This window comes from Lynx rufus, unplaced genomic scaffold, assembly GCF_022079265.1.
Source record: "Lynx rufus isolate CCGP_SWC_20201006 ecotype Redwood Valley unplaced genomic scaffold, mLynRuf1.p SCAF_26, whole genome shotgun sequence".
NCBI classification, from domain to species: Eukaryota; Metazoa; Chordata; class Mammalia; order Carnivora; family Felidae; genus Lynx; species Lynx rufus.
The window spans coordinates 3,580,776-3,600,994 of record NW_025814841.1 but is presented as its reverse complement, the minus strand read 5'-3'; the positions used below and the strand labels follow the sequence as shown (position 1 = coordinate 3,600,994).

Genomic DNA, 20,219 nt, shown 5'->3' with positions numbered 1-20,219 from the left:
TGCCTTACAAACCATTTTTGAATTATACAGCAAGGCTCCCACTAAATGTTTTCTTCCTGGCCTTAATCTTTTAATTCCTGGCCTGAACTTTATCTCTTCACAGGGTCTCATAATTCAATCTTGAATGCATGGAATATAAGTAGATGCTTTATAAATATTTGTTAAAATTTTGAATGAAGAGAGGAGATGACAGAAGGAGTAATAAATCATAGTCCTTGTTGTTATTTCTATTATTTAATTATTTTTATTTGCAATACCACTTTTCCATAAGATAGAATGGAGTTAAAATTCCCTACATGAGTTTCCAAAGTTATTTTCCTAACAAGGCCTTAGAGATTAATAAAGATACAATGCTTTAAAGTGGCTTTCTGCCACATTAAATACATGAGCTCTGGCAACATATGTGCTCTTGATTAGTTAAATCCAATCTATGTCATATGTTAAGCTCTATGTTCACCAAGGAGAAGCAGCACAGCCTCCCCAATTCAGAGACTTACTGTCCCTGCTTAGTTCCCCCTGCTTCCTATTTCTCAGTACTCTTAGAACTATGTTGTGCTGAGAGAATTTGTGGCAGCTACTATGGTTCTGCTTGGAGTTTATTGTACACTTCTCACTTCAAATAAGCTCTCTAGATGGCTTAATATTTTCTTCCTAGATGATCCTTTCTAATAAGCTACAGTAAGGATCTCAGAAAGGAATGGATACACCCCACGGGATGAATAAAACAATCCATTGGAGTTCCGGAAGAAATATTTGAATTTTCTAATTTTTTACCTAATTATTTTTAATTTCTATTTTTGTGTGTTCGTGAATGAACACAATATTATTAATACAGCAGTATAGTAATACATGCATGTAATTCATAAATGTATGTACATATAAGAGGATGCATTGTCAAAAACATTTGCTTGATAGAGATACGCAGTCAAAAAAGTATGGAAACCTCTGAGCTAGAAGTTCCATCTATCAGGGATGACCAGCTTGCATTTCCAGCTCACACTGTGGTGGCTAACTCGCACAGAAATAATTTTACGATGCTTTTAAAGGCCTGATAGCTGTTTAATGAGCAAGTATGTATTTTCTTTATGTAAGAAAATAACTTGATAAAATGTAATTGTAGTTGCTCAGCTAAACTATACAGATATAAAGTTGTGAACATCACAATTAGACTTCTGTCGTTCAAGTGAATAGTATATGTAATGTCATTGGTTTATTGCTGCTTTAAAGGTTTCCAATAGGGCAATATGTGTAAAAAAACATGGAGTTAATATTCTTTAGTCTGGTTTTATTTAGATTTTGAGAAAGATTAAGTTTTTAATTATCTGTCGTGGAAGGATTTCAGATTTATTGAAATATTGCTTTTATAAAGTGATATGATTATCTACTTATACGTTTTAGTAGCAATTTAAACAATTACAATATTCATAATGTATGATAAATTTATGGAAAACTTCACTTCTTTCCTGAGAAATTTTAAATGAATAGTTTTTGGGGCAAAACTTAAAGGTTTATATAAGTTCATATATTCCTTTTTTTTTTTTTTTACAGTGATAAAAACAAGAGAAGAACTAAAACAGTAAAGAAAACATTGGAACCCAAATGGAACCAAACATTCATTTATTCCCCAGTCCATCGAAGAGAATTTAGGGAACGGATGCTAGAGATCACGCTCTGGGATCAAGCTCGAGTTCGAGAGGAAGAAAGTGAATTCTTAGGAGAGGTATCTGGAATTACTTTGAAGCTTAGACTGTTCCTGTCCTCTTGAATACTTTTCTTTATGTGACTGTCAGTAAAATCTTATATTTTGAATATCTGAAGAAGTAAACAGTTTCTTTCACAGAATGAATTCTACTGCTTCAAGGCAAAATGTTGGTAACATAAAAAATGGTTCTGAATACTTTGTGACAATTTTTAGGTGTTTGTTCCTAGTGTAGAATTCTCAGTGTTGAATGATAAAAGGTTGTTTTGTGTTTCACAAATGCATTGCTGTGCTTTCTAGTGCGTGTTTATCATTTTAGTTTAGTGAAGTAACTCTACATCTAGTAGCTCAATCATTCATTTATGAATTATTTTTTAAGCTCTATAATGTATCTGTAAAGTGCTAGGGACAGAGGCTTCAAAGGTGAATAAGGAATATTATGTCCTTCAAGGAACTTATAACCTCTTGAGTATACAGACCAGGGGAGTGAAGTTCCTGCAGAAGGAATAACAAGATGTGAGAGTTGAGGGAGTCTTGGAAGGGAAAGTGGTAAGAAATTAGACTCGAGGGTTAATCTGACACTGACCAGATCACATAGTTCAATACATCACGTTAAGAAGTTTGGATTTTATCTTGTGGATATAGGGAGCAAATGATAGATTTTAAAGGGATTGGCTGGATTGCATTTGTACTTGAGGAAAACATTTCCACCTGTAATGCAGAGAACGAATTGGAGAGGGACAAGGTGGGAGGCAGTTCTCCAGCTATTAACATAGTAAAAATGAGTAATGCTTTTAGCCTTTTCCAGTGTGGTTGGTTTGCCTGAGTCAGTTAAATGTGAATCTCATGGGAAAAACAACAATCCAAAGAAGTGTTGAACTGAATATTCATAGAGAAGGAAGAGTGGTAAACCAGTTGGGAGGAGGGGTAACGTGGTTGTTAGGAGCAGACTGGCGCTGGCCTTCTTGGGTCAGGATCCCTGACACTACTGCTTCCTAGCCTTGCGTCCTTGAGCAAGTTATTTAATCTATTTGTGCTTCAGTTTCCTCTTTGCCAAACGGCAACAATAATACTATGCAACTCAGGGCTATTCTGAGGAGTAAATGTGTGTGTGTGTGTGCGTGTGTGCATGTGCGTGTGTGTGTGTGTGTGTGTGTGTGTGTGTGTGTATAAACCTCTGGAACACAGTGCCTGTGATTTGGAAAATGACTAGAGAAAATCTGGGAAGAATGAAATAACTTAGCTGTTGTGCTTCTTTACCTCCCTTAGCTAAATGGTGATTTATCATTACACAGCACTTCTCATATACATAATCACAAACACTGTCATCTTTGCACAAGACCCCAAAAAGAAATAGTCACTTATTCCCATGGACTGATTTCCTTTGTAAATTTATTTTTTTAATTCTTTAAATGTTTTTTAAATTTATTTTTGAGGGGCGCCTGGGTGGCGCAGTCGGTTAAGCGTCCGACTTCAGCCAGGTCACGATCTCGCGGTCCGTGAGTTCGAGCCCCGCGTCGGGCTCTGGGCTGATGGCTCAGAGCCTGGAGCCTGTTTCCGGTTCTGTGTCTCCCTCTCTCTCTGCCCCTCCCCCATTCGTGCTCTGTCTCTCTCTGTCCCAAAAATAAATAAACGTTGAAAAAAAAAATTTAAATTTATTTTTGAGACAGAGAGAGGCAGAGTGTGAGCAGGGGAGGGGCAGAAAGAGCCGGAAACACAGAATCTGAAGCAGGCTCCAGGCTCTGAGCTGTCAGCACAGAGCCCGACGCTTTTTACCATTGAGTATGATGTTCACTGTGGGTTTTTCGTATATGACCTTTATTATGTTGAGGTCTGTTCCCTCTAGACCTACTCTGTTGAGGGTTTTTATCATGAATGGATTCTGCATCTATTGAAATGATCATATGGTTTTTATCCTTTCTCTTATTGATATGATGTATATCATGTTGATTGATCTGTGAATATTGAACTACCCTGCATCCTTGAAAAAAATCTCATGGATTGTGGTGAATGATTTTTTTAATGTATTTTTTGATTTGGTTTGCTAATATTTTGTTGAGAATTTTTACTTCTATGTTTATCAGAGCTATTGGCTGTAGTTGTTTCTTTTTTCTTTTTTGTAGTGTCTTTATGTAATGCAAATTTGACAACCTCTAGTAAGTGAATAGTCAAATGTCTATAAAAAATTTTAGATATTTAAAACTATTAAGTCAGCCAGAAGTTATGCATACTTATCTTTTATTTAGTTATTGTCAAACATAAGGACAACTTTGCAACATATTACTTTTGATCTAATGGCATTGTTATTATAATTATCATTATTATAAAAGTTATGAGACCATTTAATAGAGTTTCTATATTATAGGTATTTAACATTCTTTTGTTTCTTGGCTTTGTAGATTTTAATTGAATTAGAAACAGCATTATTAGATGATGAGCCACATTGGTACAAACTCCAGACCCATGATGTTTCTTCATTACCACTTCCCCACCCTTCTCCGTATATGCCACGACGACAACTCCATGGAGAGAGCCCAACAAGGAGATTGCAAAGTAAGGTTCCAGTGAGATTTATCATACCTTTGTTGAATTATCTTGAATGATATATATGACACATAGGATTTAAAGATACCATTATGGTTTTAACAGACATCTATTAGTGTTTTCATAGCTATTGTTGATGATTTTCAATTGATATGCTAAAATGAGGTTATAATTACAGCATTCATTTATCACAGTATGGCCTCGAAGCACAGTTATGTTTTAATTTTAGCTATTAGAAACCTATATAGGAATGAGGTAGCAGATACAGTAAAATTTAGCCATGTAGCTATAGATACATTAACCTACATTAAGTGTGGAAATAAGAGTTAAATATTTTCAGGAATATAAGCTGATGTTATTGTTGTTATTATTATTATCATCAATGTTTGCATTTTACCCTGAATTATACACAGTCCAAAGTATTGAATAGAATTTGATCAATTCAAAGAATCTTAGGGGAAACTTGGAAATGATTTCTAGGTTGAAAAGTGGCATTACTGGCTTATTGTTCCTACAACTCAAATTTGTTTTCCTGATGAATCTATTATTGAAAGGGGAGATGGCCACTTCCTGCTTTGGGTAGTGTTCATGGGATAATTTTATCTTCATGGAGTCAGCATGTTCCAGGATTAGCAACATTTTGTCAAGTACTGGAGAACTGACTGACATTAACTAAATTTCAGAAGTGTAAATTTAAAAGCACAAAAGCCATGTCATTTATCATTAATGGGAAGTATATTTGGCAACATAAGAAATGACTATTATCTATGTGGATCACGTTCTCTCTGCTGAATAGAGGACTAAATTATATATCAGCAGGCTGTTTGATGAATAGAATATTAGAGCAGAGGATTGGTCTTATGATATTTAGTCATAGGAAAGCCTAGAGAATTGTCTTTACTCCTTTTTAAAAATGTCTCTCATGACTAGAATTTTATTTCCACTAACTGTACAGTCTTTTACATATGGGTGGTATTAATTGAACACTAGTTTCATAGCACTCAATTTTTTCAGCCTCTCCACAGAGTGAACACCTACTCACTGTTATTTGCAATCGCCATTACAACATCTTTTGTTGTAATTATTACAGGACTATGAATTTTATGTGGGCTCATTTTAGTGTCTACTCTTTCTGGTCACTGTGATCTACTAAGTACGTTCTCTCTAAATCACAATGTTGGATCATGGTTTACTACATGAAGTTTACGAATATAAATCAATTTGTACTAATTCTTATAGTTTAGGTTTATAGGCTACTAATCTAATACTTATTCCAGTTGTTATTAGAATAACTAGGTTTGATAACTCTTAATATCTGAAACTCTTAAATCTTCCAACAATTTTCATTACTTTTTCCCTCCCCAGCTAATTAAGAATAGTGTATGTGAAGAATGATGAGAATAGAGTTCTTTCTAGTTAGCTATATGGATCGTAGATTTTCATGTAGTTAATTTAATTTAATCCACTTTGTGGCTTTTAATATTTAACCATCTCCCAAATGGCTCTTCTGCTACTTAGTCATTAACAGTATTAAATTCATTTATGGTTAATATGGCTTCATGCAGTACCATTCAGTCCTGTCTCTACCTACCAGTAATAACCTCTAATAAAATAAATTTTCAATATTTGAACATATGGCTAAAATTGGTGTTTTACACCTAAAATGTAATCATAATTTACTAGCAATGTGTAGGATTGAAGATAAGTAAAAACATGTACATATGCCTAAAGGAAATGAAGATTAACACTTGGAAATAGAAAGTTAAAGGATATATTGCTCATCAATAACAGGTTCGAGTTAGAGTATGTATAAATAAACATTAATTATTTTAAAAGTTACTTCGTAAGAATGACCTCCTTCAAGGTTTTTCTTCATGGAGAGGGTAAATATTACATTTATTTATAAGTATGTCTTATATTGTTAAAGATCATGATCATTAACATACTCGATGGAACATATACATGAACAGTAACCATCACAAATGTATAATAATCCCTCATTCTCTACCTCCACAAAATAGGATATGTTGGTAATTCAAAATCTGAGGCTGTCAACTCTGAGGCTGTGAGCTTATTGAATATATACGGATGTTTACTGGTCTTGTTGGAATTCTGTTTTCTCTGCTCATGATTTCCTATTTTAAATTTGTAGATTCTAATGATTCAAAAAAGTACTTCATTTCCATGGACATTAGGAATTTATAATTTTAAACATATGAGGAAATATTTTAAAAAGCCATTCTAAAAATAATTGTTTCATATATCTTGTAGCTAAGTGAAATATTTTTTAAAAATCTTTTTGAGATAGGAGTCGAGGCAACTTTGATTATAAACTTTGAATGGTTTCCCTAGTAAAGGAATTAGTGAAAGTATTTGAAATAGAGGACTTCTTATACTGGTATTTCTGCAGGTGGCAAAATAAAAAGTTTCTATATATCAAAACATCTATAGAAAGGGCCACATGCTCATTGTTCATGTCTGAAAGCAATTAGATTATGAGAAGTTAAAATTTTAATATGGTGGTAATATTTTCTACAACACGTTTTAACTTCAGGCTACTTTTACCCGCTCCCATCCCAGATGTTATTTAGACATTACCAAATGATGGGACAGTGCATATTTCAAAGAGTGACTGATTAAGCCTTTTTAAAAATATGTAAGTAAGATTGGAACCATGTATTCAAATAACTAAAATTTATCAATAGAGAAGTGAGATTGCTTTTTTAGATGGTAAAATGTCTCTCATATTCACACAATTTTGTTCTGATTCACTGGTGAGAAACTATCCATTACTGTTCTGACACCTAAAGATATTGTTTTGAAGGTATATTTTTATGTTTAAGTTTTAATTTTTATATATTCTTTACTGTCATTCAGTTAAAGTTGCCTGCTGTCTTTAGGGAAATATGTTCCTTTTTAACATGACAGAAATCATTACAAATTTGTTTGTGACTTGGTATCTTATTAACCATTCTCATCACAATTTGAACTACAAAATCCAAAAGAGTTTTCTTTTTTTTGATCCTTTTTTCTTTTCTTTGTCTCATTTTCATCAGGTTCATCTCTTTGACATCTCAAATGCTAATTCTTTATTTGGTAAAATATAACATTATTACCATTTCACTTTTTAAAATGGAAAACATCATATCTACTATATTCTTATACAGCCTCATAACCACAAGTGTTTAAAGAAAAGTGAATGCAAACAAATCATTGGGACAAAACCAAAATGATGGCATTGAGAGGTGTAAGATAAAAGAGATGTGATTTCATAATTAAAGTTTCTCAAGATTTCAACTATTTGGGGGACATTTTTGGTCAATATTTCTTCTAATTTTCCACCCCATTCTCTTCTCTCCTTCTTGGGCTGCAGTTGCATGTATAAAGACATCTTGACTTTGTTCTACAGGTTAATTAGCCTCTGTTTATTAAAAAAAAAAATCCCCCCCCCCACTCTTACTCAGTTTTGATTATTTTTATTCACCTACCTTCAAGTTGACTGGTATTTTCTTCTATAGTGTACAATTTCCTGTGAAAGCCATATTATGAATTGTCCTAGCAAAGTTGTTGTATTTTTCATTTTATGATTTACATTTTTTTTAATTTTCTATATCCTTCCTGAAATTCCCCTTCTTTTATTATATCCCTGTGTGTATAATACTATATAATATACATATATGATATGCATTTGTGTAAATATATTAATGAATTTATAGAATTGCATGTAGACACATATGTAAATACAGGAAATAATTCATAGAATTACATATATATGTATATGCACATTTGTGTGTGTAATGTACATATATGTATGTGTAATATCTATAGCGTATTTATGTATGTGTAATGTGTGTGTGTAATCCTGTGGATTTTCTCACATATCTATAATTTTTATTTTAAAGTCTGCTAGCTCTAATATCTTAGTCTTCTGTGGGTCTATTTATATTTCTGTTTTTTTCTTTGATTATGGATCACATTCTATGTATATTTTATATATACTAATTTTTGTTGTGTACTGGACATTGTGTTTCATACATTTTAGAGACTCTGGATTTAGAGGAATGTTGGGTTTTATTTTGGCACACCATGAAATTATTGAAGGATCACCCAAGACCTATAGAAGATATGTTAGGGCAGTTCTGTTTTGGTCTTTCATAGTTATACGGTATAGCCCTTAGGCATGTTTGTGGTTCTCATTCCTAAGTGTGAACTTTCTTTTTTTTTTTTTTAATGTTTTATTTATTTTTGAGACAGAGAGAGACAGAGCATGAGTGGGAATGGGGCAGAGAGAGACGGAGACACAGAATCTGAAGCAGGCTCCAGGCTCTGAGCTGTCAGCACAGAGCCTGACGCAGGGCTCGAACTCATGAACAACTGTGAGATCATGACCTGAGCCAAAGTTGGACGCTCAACCAACTGAGCCACCCGGGCGCCCCCTAAGTGTGAACTTTCTAGGCAAAGCCCAAGATACTGACCAAAATCCCACAATATAATGGGACTTAACCTCTAGGCTCTGTGTCCTATGCATCAGGAAGTTTCTAAAATCTCCTTGCATTGCTTTTAGCTTTCATCTGTGGCTTCTTCTTTTTCCCTCTGCAGTTTACAATTTAGGCAAAGATTTAGGGGGCTGTTGTATATAAAGCTTCAATACTGAAGCTTTTTTCTTGAACTATAGCTCCTGTGCAGTGAACCAAATTGGGAAGGCCTGTAGGAGAAAAGCTGTTTCAATATGTGCTTTAACTATTTCAAGGGTCATATCACTGATTTCTGCCTGCATTTGTTTGTCCTCTGGTATCTTTAAACAGTTTTTTATTAAAATATTTATCTAGAGTTTGTAATTATTACTGGCAGAATTAGTCCAATATAACTTACTCTATCATTCCCAGAAGCAGAACTCTACATTTTCAGTATACTTTACTGAGTTATAGTATCTATACAGAAACGTGTATAAATCATAAATATATCCCCAAGTGAATTTACACAAAGTAGCAACACCGTATAAGTAGCACCCACATCAAGAAACAGAAATCACCAGCCTCTCTCTTGCTCTCTTCTGGTAATTATTCTCCCTGTCAAGGTAACAACTGTGCTGACTTCAAATACCATAAAATAGCTTTGCTTCTTTTTTAACTTCATGTAAATGGAATACTCACATACACCTATGAATTTTATAGAAATGGAATTACACAGTATATTACACTTTCACATCTGGCTTTTTTTTTTTCTTCCCAATATGTTTGTGAGATTTACCAATATTGTTGCAAATAATTACAGTTAACTTATTTTCATTGCTATATGCAATTCCTTTTTATAAGTATACAAGAATTTATGCATTCTACAGTTGATTAATACTTTGCTTTCAGATTTGGGCTGTTCTTAATAGTGCTGCTATGAACTTTCTCATACATGCCTTTGGGTAATCATACGTGTTCATTTTTGCTTTGAATATACCTAGTAGTAGAATAGATGGGTAATAGGCTGTGCATATATTCAACTGTGGTAGATATTATTAAACAGTTTCTCAAAACCCATTTTATTTCCTACAGTAAAGAACTGTACCAATTCATACTTCCTAGAGTAGCGAATGAGGGTTTGAGTTTCTCAACATCATTACTTATTTTTGGTATTTTTATTTTCACTTACCCATTCAGGTAGATGTGCAGTGTTACCTCATTGTGGCTTTGATTTGCATTTCTCTAATAACCTTTTCATTGGTTAATTGACCATTTAGATACTCTCTTTTATGACGAGCCTAGTCAAATTTTTAGCCCATTTTTCATTTGGGTTCTAGCTTATTGATTTATGAGTGTTTTTTGATATTATAGATTTAAATTATTTATAGTATAAATATATGTATTTTATTCTGTGACTTGCCTTTCCACTCTTTAATGGAATCTTATGACCAACAGAAATTTTTAATGTGAATGTATTTTAGTTTTCAATTTTTTTCTTTAATGTTAGTGTTTTTTTGGTGTGATCTGTATAAAAATATCTTTATCTTCTTTAAGGTCATAATGATATGTCTATGTTTTCTTCTAGAATAGTGCTTTACCCTGCTCATTAAATCTATATCTCGTTTGGAATTGAGTTTTGTATATTGTGTGAGGTAGGGATCAAAATTCATTCTTAACCCTTTGGATGTCCACTTGATCCAGGACATTTGTTAAAAAGGCCTTCCCAGGGGCGCCTGGGTGGCTCAGTTGGTTGAGCGTCCGACTTCGGCTCAGGTCATGATCTCGCGGTCTGTGAGTTCGAGCCCCACGTTGGGCTCTGTGCTGACCGCTCAGAGCCTGGAGCCAGTTTGGGATTCTGTGTCTCCCTCTCTCTCTGACCCTCCCCCGTTCATGCTCTATCTCTCTCTGTCTCAAAAATAAATAAACGTTAAAAAAAATTAAAAAAAAAAGGCCTTCCCAATATGTGGTTAAGTTTCCGAAGTCTGTTCCTTTCAATTAGGCAACTTTTCTGTTTTTGTGCCAATATTAAAGTATCTTAATTACCGTAGGGCTATAATAAATTGTGATATCTGGTAGTGTAACTAACCCAGCTTTGTTCTTCTTTGAGATCATTATTAATATTGTTAATTTTTTTCACTAGCAAACAAATTGAATATCACATTATTTTTTTTCACAAATACCCTTTTGGAATTTTGATTCAAATTACAGTGAACATTTTAGGGAGAACTGAAGTCTTTCCAGAGTGAGGAGAATTCCACTCCATGAATTGATATATCTCCAAGTAATATTTTAATAAGTTTCAGTGTAGAGGTTTTACATCTTTATTAGATCTGTAACTAGGGATTTAATTTTAACTGATGTTGGTATACAGAAATAAAAGTTATTATTTATTATTATTCAGCAAATCCTAATAACATTTACATACATTATTTTGAAATTTGATGTACAATATTATTATGTTGTCTGTGAATAATGACAATTTCTCCTGTTACTTTCAAATTCCTGTTATATCTTGCTTTCCTTTTTCTTACTTAACACTTCGGCAGGGTCCCATGATAAAATGCCGAGTGGAAGTGATAATGTTGAGTAGAAGTTGCCATCCATATTTTATTCCCCATTCCTTGGGAAAAGCTTTAAATATTTCTCAATTATAGTTGATATTTGCCTTAAGATTTTTTACACTGAGATTCAGGAAGTTCTATTTTATTCCTACTTTTATGAAAGTTTTAATCATGAATAGATATTGAATTGTATCAGTTTTTCCCCTGCATATATGGATATAACCAGGTGGTGTTTCTCTTTTATTCTATTAATGTGGTATATTGCATTGATTTTTCAAATGTAAATCTAGTACTCCTGTGATAAACTCAGCTAGCTCATGATGCACTATCATTTCTTCTATCCCTTGTTTCAGTTTGCTGATACTATACATAAAATTTTTTCATCCATATTCAGGAGGAAGAAAGATTGTCCTTTATTAGCTGTTGTTATCAATGCTATACTGCCTTCAGAGAAGTGTTAGAAAATATTTCTTCTTTTTCTGTTAGATACCATATTTCCCTTTCTGGTAATAATCTTTGTCAACTTTTGATTTGAGGGTAATGCTGGCCTCATAAAAAGTGTTTGGAAGCATACCCTATTTTCTATTGTTTGAAAGAATCTGTGCATTATTAGTATTATTTCTTCTTTAAATGCTTAGAAAGAAGTCGTCACCATTTAAGGCATCAAGGTTGGCAATTTGTTAATGTATAGGTTTTAAATGATAATTTCCTTTTTTTTCTGAATTTAGAACTATTCAAAAATTTGTGTCTTGTGTCAGCTTTGTTAAGTTGTTTTTTTTCTTGGAACTTGTACATTTCTCCTAATGTAAAAAATTATTTGCATAAAATTATTCATAATAACATCTTATTATCTAGTTAATGTCCGTTGGATGTTTAGTGATGTCCTCTTTTCCCCACTATTGGTTAATTTGTTCCTTCTTTTTCTTTTCTTGTTTTTCTTGGCCAGACTTAATTTTATTAGTCTTTTCAAACAAAAAACTGTTTTGTTTCATTTCTAGGTTGTATTTGTTATCTTTTTCATTAAGTTTTGTTATTATTTCTCTCCTTTACTTTGTTTAGATGTAGTTTGTTTGTCCTCATTTCACCAGAAAAAAAACTTAGATACTTTGTATTGTGTTGCTTTCATTTATCTATCAGTTATTTAGGAGTTTATTGTTAAATTTCCAAACTCTAGAGGGTTTTTTTTAGTTTTTTTTTTCTCTTTTTCTTGATGTCTGGCATAACTCCCTTCTTGTGAGAGTGTATACTTTGAATCATTTGGAATCTTTAAAATTATTCATTTTATTTGTGGTGCTTAAATGTTCTTGAAAAAATGTTTATTTTGTCGCAGTTCCGTACATGTTTTACAAGTTAATAAGGTTTTCCAATTTTATTGTTCAAATCTTCTGGGTTTGCTTTTTTTTTTTTTGTCTGAATATTCCATCAGTTACTGAGAGACATGTTAACATTTCCACATATGATTGTGGACTTTTTCCTTTATTTTTGTCGTTATTCGCGTTATAGCTTTTGAAATTATGTTATTAGGTGCATATAAACTAAAATTATTATGCTTTTTGCAATAGAGTGTTGATTTTGTCATTACATAATGTGTCTCTATATCTAGGAATGCTTTTTCCTTAAGACTCTCTTCGCTTGATGTTAATACTGCTGCAGCTGCTTTTCTTTGTTTTGTGTGTGTGGTATATCTTTCTCAGAGCTTTTACTTTCGTCTCTTTACATTCTTATATTTAAGGTTTATCTTTTGAAAATAATGTACAGTTGGTCTTAAATCCATTATGAAAAGATTTATTTTTTATTGGAGTAATTCATACATCTACATTTAATGTAGAGTCTTATAAATTTTGTTTAATATTTTATACAGTATTATTTGTTTCTTTAATTGCATATTTTAATTTATTTTTTAATTTACATCCAAGTTAGTTAACACATAGTATAACAATGATTTCAGGAGTAGATTTCTTAATGTCTCTCACCCATTTAGCTTATCCCCCCTCCCATAACCCCTCTAGTAACCCTCTGTCTGTTCTCCATATTTAAGATTCTCTTATGTTTTTGTCCACCTCCCTGTTTTTATATTATTTTTGCTTCCCCTCCCTTATGTTCATCTGTTTTGTATCTTAAAGTCCTCATATGAATGAAGTCATATGATATTTGTCTTTCTCTGACTGACTAATTTTGCTTAACATAATACCCTCCAGTTCCATCCATGTAGTTGCCAAATGGCAAGATTTCATTCTTTTTGATTGCCAAGTAATACCCCATTTGTGTCTTTCCATACTTTGGTTATTGTTGATAGTGCTTCTATAAACATTGGGGTGGGTGCATGTGCCCCTTTGAAACAGCATACCCATATCCCTTGGATAAATACCTAGTAGTGCAATCACTGGGTCATAGGGTAGTTCTATTTTTAATTTTTTGAGAAACCTCCATACTGTTTTCCAGAATGGCTGCACCAGCTTGCATTGCCACCAACAATGCAAAAGACATCCTCTTTCTCCGCATCCTCGCCAACATCTGTTGTTGTCTGAATTGTTAATGTTAGCCATTCTGACAGGCGTAAGGTGGTATCACATTGCGGTTTTGATTTGTATTTCTCTGATGATGAGTGATGTTGAGCATTTTTTCATGTGTCGGTTGGCCACCTGGATGTCTTCTTTGAAGAAGTGTCTATTCATGTCTTCTTCGCTGGATTATTTGTTTTTTGAGTGTTGAGTTTAATCAGTTTCTTATAGATTTTGGATACTAACCCTTTATCTGATATGTCGTTTGCAAATATCTTCTCCCATTCCGTCTGTTGCCTTTTGGTTTTGCTGATTGTTTCCTTCACTGTGCAGAAGCTTTTTATTTTGATGAGGTCCCAGTAGTTCATTTTTGCTTTTGTTTCCCTTGCCTCTGGAGACATGTTGAGTAAGAAGTTGCTGCGGCCAAGATCAAAGAGGTTTTTGCCTGCTTTCTCCTCAAGGATTTTGATGGTTTCCTGTCTTACATTTAGGTCTTTCATCCATTTTGAGTTTATTTTTGTATATGGTGTAAAAAAGTGGTCCAGGTTCATTTTTCTGCGTGTCCCTGTCCAGATTTCCCAGCACCAATTGCTGAAGAGACTATCTTTCTTTCATTGGTGTTCTTTCCTGCATTGTCAAAAATTAGTTGGTCATATGTTTGGGCGTCCATTTCTGGGTTTTCTGTTCTGTTGTTGTGCCAGTACCATACTGTCTTAATTATTACAGCTTTGTAATATAGCTTTAAGTCTGGGATTGTGATGCTTCCTGCTTTGTTTTTTGTTGTTGTTTTTTTGTTTGTTTGTTTGTTTGTTTTCAAGATTGCTTTGGCTATTCGAGGTCTTTTCTGGTTCCATACAAATTTTAGGATTGTTTGTTCTAGCTCTGTGAAGAATGTTGGTGTTATTTTTATAGGGATTGCTTATTTGTTTTTTATTTGTCCTTTTTTCCTTCCTTTTTTGCTTTCTTTTCGAATTCACATTATTTTATTTACATCAACAGATATTTACTTAGCTGTTATGGTGCTTGATATTGTGTTTGATCCAAAGATACATTATATTTAGGTAGCAGGTAAAACTCTTATTCACAAACTTGCACGTAAAATACACACTTATTTTTCAAATATTGTATTTAATCTTTACTTTAATCTTATTTAGGTATCTTTGTTTCCAGTCAAATATCAATCTTTACTCCTTCTCCTTACCTATTCCTAGTTCATGCTGGCAGTTACAGGAAGCCCCCCAAAAGGAAAATATTCAGAAAAGACCCATTGATTTTTAATCCTTATAGAGCTTCACTAATTTGTCCCAATGCATAATGGTTATTTGAAGTTAGGTTTATGTATAGCATTTTTTACCAATGCTGGTTTCTTTGGTGCTTAGCATCCAGCTACATCATGGGGCTATCATCCTAGAATCCTAAAATATCACTGGACTTCAGAGAGGTCCTAGAGCCTCATTCCCTATTATTCACAAGTCTCTCTAGCCATTGGCCCCTTTCTAATTATGATAAATATTGACCTTTAGCAGTGCCATCCTTTTTCTGCCCCGTCTACACTCCTCTCTTATTTCTCTCCTCTTGCTTAATCTCATTAATAAGCCTAGAGTATGGAAAGTAAAATGCTATGTGTCACTTTGCTTTCCAACCTCAAACATAAATTTCCCTAATTAAAAGAAACACAAAGAGCTTGCCACCTCTTTAAAATGTATAAGGGAAAAATATAAGGATAATAAAACATAATTTATGTCTCTATACATAATCATGCCATAATCTTGGTATTTGTATAATCTTTTTATATATAGAAAGTAGAGTTGTAAAAATTAAAATTTTAAGCTTATGTAGAGGTATTAGGGAATAATACAAGCTGTGCTCAGCATTTTAGCTAGGCCTTAAGAATAAGTAAGATTTCGGGGCGCCTGGGTGGCGCAGTCGGTTAAGCGTCCGACTTCAGCCAGGTCACGATCTCGCGGTCCGTGAGTTCGAGCCCCGCGTGGGGCTCTGGGCTGATGGCTCAGAGCCTGGAGCCTGTTTCCGATTCTGTGTCTCCCTCTCTCTCTGCCCCTCCCCCGTTCATGCTCTGTCTCTCTCTGTCCCAAAAATAAATAAACGTTGAAAAAAAAAATTTAAAGAATAAGTAAGATTTCAATATATAGAGGTGAGAAAAGTAAATAGTTAATTATGCTAGGATGAAGACATAAAATCTAAATAGTATGAGACTTATATATAGAAAGTGTTGAGTGTCAGGCTAAGGATTATGAGATTTATCATTTTTAAAAAGAATTTGAGGGTAGAAGTCTAACAGAAATAGCACAATAATGTCTTAACATGATATATTCCTTCTCCTTGATGTGGTGCAACTTGGAAAAAAATGTTTTAAGGGAAGGAGTTTCCTTTCATTGTACCATATAAGCAAATGCCTACTGTGCTTATAAATAAACCTCATATATTTTGGAAATGGAGCAAGTTAAGTGTAGTAAATATCAGGGAAAGCAGTGAACTGCAATGGAAAAACATAGGAAGGAAATGTCTTTGCTTGCATTTAGAGAAGTTCTTTTTCTTAATGTTTATTTATTTATTTTTGAGAGAGAGAGCTTGCACGTGAGTGGGGGCGGGGCACATGGAGAAGGAGAAAGAAAATTCCAAGTAGATTCCATGCTATCAGCGCAGAGCCTGATGTGGGGCTCAAATTCGCAAATCGTGTGATCCCAACCTGAGCCGAAATCAAGAGTCAGATGCTTAACCAACTGAGCCACCCAGGCAACCCTGACTTATAAGTTCTTATTAGTCAATGACCATAATGGTCTCCAATTGCTAAATGTCACAATAAGTAAATAGTCCCTATCTCCCCTCATTAAAATCCCTTGAACAATTTCCAGCATCATAGTTTGCATCAAAATATGTACATTGTTAAAAAAATATTATATATATCCTATATGTAAGTACATATTCCATATATATACATATATGTATATATATACACACATATTTTTTCAATCCCTGCAGTAAAAATTTAAGCTTTAATAGCTTGAAACATTATGATATCTTTTTTTCCAATTTAAAAACTTCTTATAAATTATGAATTTTTAATCATGAACCGAAATTATAATTTTAAAAGGACAAAGGAACTATACCCTTGACAGAAAGCACTCATATTCATTCTCTTACTTGTTTTTAAAATATTAGGTACTTCTTAACAGTATCTATAGGGACAGCTATAGTTTTGAAAGTTTGGTGAATGTCTTTTATTCTAAATTATAGTGATGCTATTCTTACAGTTTTAAGAAGTAGTGTAATCCTTTAACTATTAATCTAAAATTCATTAAAATATCTTGTTCTAATTTCTGACAGTAAAAATCTACACTGCTGAATTAAATCTTACACTGCTTGGTGGTGGTACTGATTATTTCACTTTATATCCTTTTCCCTAGGGCATATTGTATTTAGACAGTGATAAAAAGGAAAATCATTTGGGACCACCCTGTGACTTTAAAATTGATGTAGATCACTACACGCTATAAGTGACTTTCAAAAAACCACTTTGAAGGTCTGCTTAACAACAGTGTGTTTTGCAGAAAAATCCTCAAATAATATCTTGCAAATTGAAAAATGTATAGTAAACTTAGATCAGTTAAACCTGTCATTAAAACATAATGTTCAGATCATTCAAGATGTAAAAAGGGCATGAAATGACACTCTTATCTTGATGTTCTTAAAAAAGAAAGCAATTATAAATATTATAATATCAATATGGGAAATACACTCAGCTTTACTGAAGATGTACTGTTTCATGTGGGAACATTGTTTCCAAGAATAAAGTTCCACGATTCAGTCACCATTAAAAAACAAACAGTAGGGGCACCTGGCTGGCTTAATCGGTGGAGTATAGAACTCTTGATCTCAAGGCTGTCAGTTTGAGCCCCACGTTGGTGTAGAGGTCACTTAAAAGAAAATCTTTAAAAAACCCCCAAACACCTGAACAATAAAGTGACATAAAGTAGGAAGACCAAAACAGACATATTTCCTTTCGTAAATATTTATCCATTTGAAATTCTAGGGTTTGGATATATGATATTTGCATTAATTTGCATATGTGGGTAAATGAATATGAATATCATCGTCTTACATATTTTAATAAAAAGCATTTAACATGATAGAGATATTTACAAAGAATCATAAAACTTCTAAAAATGTTAATTGTTTCAGCATGTAAAATACAGTTTCAATATAGATATTTACTTAGATTTATAATTATGTTCAGTGTTTTCACTTAAGGAAATATATAACAATTCATTGGTGTTACAATTTAAAATTATATATACTACAGCAATTCAAATTTTGCAGTAACATGCTAATTTTATTTATTAACTATGTAACACATTTCTATTACACTTTTTTCCCATGATTTTTTGCTGCATAGCTTGTGATCAACTCTTCATAAGACAGTTTTGTACTATCAGTTAATACATGTGTGCTCTATTGATTGTACGCAGTATTATTCTCTATTATTACTTTTATTCTTTTTTTTTTTTCTTGTTTGGAAAGGTTATTGTAACTTCATCTCTTCTTTTGTTATTTTTATTGTCTTTGCTTTTTGGATGGTGAGTTTCTTTATTATTGTTACTCTTGAGTTTTCTGTGTCTTTGTGATATAATGAGTTTTTGACATTTTAAAGCAACATGAATCTATTCATGTTCAGTTTATTTTTCTGACTTCCACTAGGAATACTTCTATTATGTTTTAACTTTAGTATGGCTAATAATTCTTTTTCTGATGGGATACTGGAACCAGAGCCTGTTAGGCATATCTCTTCCCTTCACAGTCATTGACATGGGTAGCTTGAATTGGCTCTATGGGAGTATTTACATTATAGAAATTGACAATGTTGCAAATCAAGGTTTTAGTCTCCCCCAGACTGATAGTTCTTAAACATTTACTAGCCTACCACTGCTATATATATAGTATACAGAAATTAATTTCAGATTTAAGAAAATTTAAATGTAGAAAGTTAAAATGTTAAAGGGCTAGAAAAATATACATAAGTGTTTAAACAAGCTGTACATGAAAATGATGGCAGGAAACTCAGTGTAAATAGATTTTTTAAAATATATAGTAAATTGGGGCGCCTGGGTGGCGCAGTTGGTTAAGCGTCCGACTTCAGCCAGGTCACGATCTCGCGGTCCGTGAGTTCCAGCCCCGCGTCAGGCTCTGGGCTGATGGCTCAGAGCCTGGAGCCTGTTTCTGATTCTGTGTCTCCCTCTCTCTCTGCCCCTCCCCCCGTTCATGCTCTGTCTCTCTCTGTCTCAAAAATAAATAAACGTTAAAAAAAAAATTAAAAAAAAAAAAGATGATACTTTAAAAAATATATATATATATATATATATATAGTAAATATATTAAATCTGTTTTAAATGAAAACGGTGGAAGGTAAGTTGGTAACCTGATAAGTAAAATGGTGGTAAGTGTTGGTCAAATCTGGTAATTTAAGAATTTATATTGATTTTTTAAAATTCTAGTTTAATCTAGATGATTCAGTTTATCTTTAATTTCTGAAAATACATCCTGGATAAATGTTACAATACTTATAAAATTATTCAACCCTACTATTTTTTTCTAATTTCTGTAATTATACTCTGTCTTTAGAAATTCCTATACAGTGGTTAGAATAGTTATTCTTTTTCCTTAAAATACTCTATATAAATTCCACTGCTGTGTAGATTACTAATCAGACAAATCAACTATGTAAAATATTGCCAAATGTACTACTTCTCTATTTGTTAAATAGAGTTTAGAATCATGTCATTCAAATTTTAAATCTTTTAATTGAACATTAGAAACTAAGCTTCTGTGATAACCTATGAACCTATTATTTTCTTTGCCTGTGACTTATTACCTTTAGGTTAATGACTTAGATGTGCCAGGATAAATAATTATATTTTTTCCAAGTATTAGGGCATCTTTACACTTCTCTGGTATTTTTATGGCATCATAATTCATACATTCCTTTAAATTTCTGATGTATATTCATATGATAATTTACTCATCTTTCAAGGTGAAAACAACTTATTCACATTTTCCTACCTTTTAAAACATTTGTTAGAAAAATCTAATTTGTATTCTGCTGACTTGTGACAATTTCTTTTTCTATATGTACATTTTAATTAAGTGAGAATATCAAAACAACTTGTCCCTGTAAATCTTCAAAGTGTCCCTCTTCCAGAAGAAATCAACTTTAAAATATACTTTTTCAAAATCAAGAATTCAAAACAATAATGTTTTTCTAAGATTCCTTCAATTTAAGCTCATTAGTTGCTTATTGCCGGCTAAATTTCTCTGTGTAACCATTACTTTTTACATTTCATAGTTTGTTGTATAACCATGTATTATAAAATAAAATTGATAGCCATGAGTATGCATGGCCGGTCTATTAGTAATTTTTTATTTTATGTACCTTCTCTTAGCCTGT

General features: G+C 32.9%; 1 protein-coding gene across 39 annotated transcripts in view; it reads left to right on the top strand.

Annotated features, from left to right (window-relative positions):
• Positions 1–20,219, top strand: part of RIMS2 (regulating synaptic membrane exocytosis 2) — a 614,217-nt gene that overhangs the window by 343,011 nt on the left and 250,987 nt on the right. For all 39 annotated transcript variants that reach the window (XM_047088894.1, XM_047088906.1, XM_047088888.1 and 36 more), the window contains 2 exons: positions 1,549–1,720; positions 4,099–4,252. In XM_047088894.1, the coding sequence (XP_046944850.1) occupies positions 1,549–1,720; positions 4,099–4,252 (326 nt within the window). The remainder of the gene's footprint in view (positions 1–1,548; positions 1,721–4,098; positions 4,253–20,219) is intronic.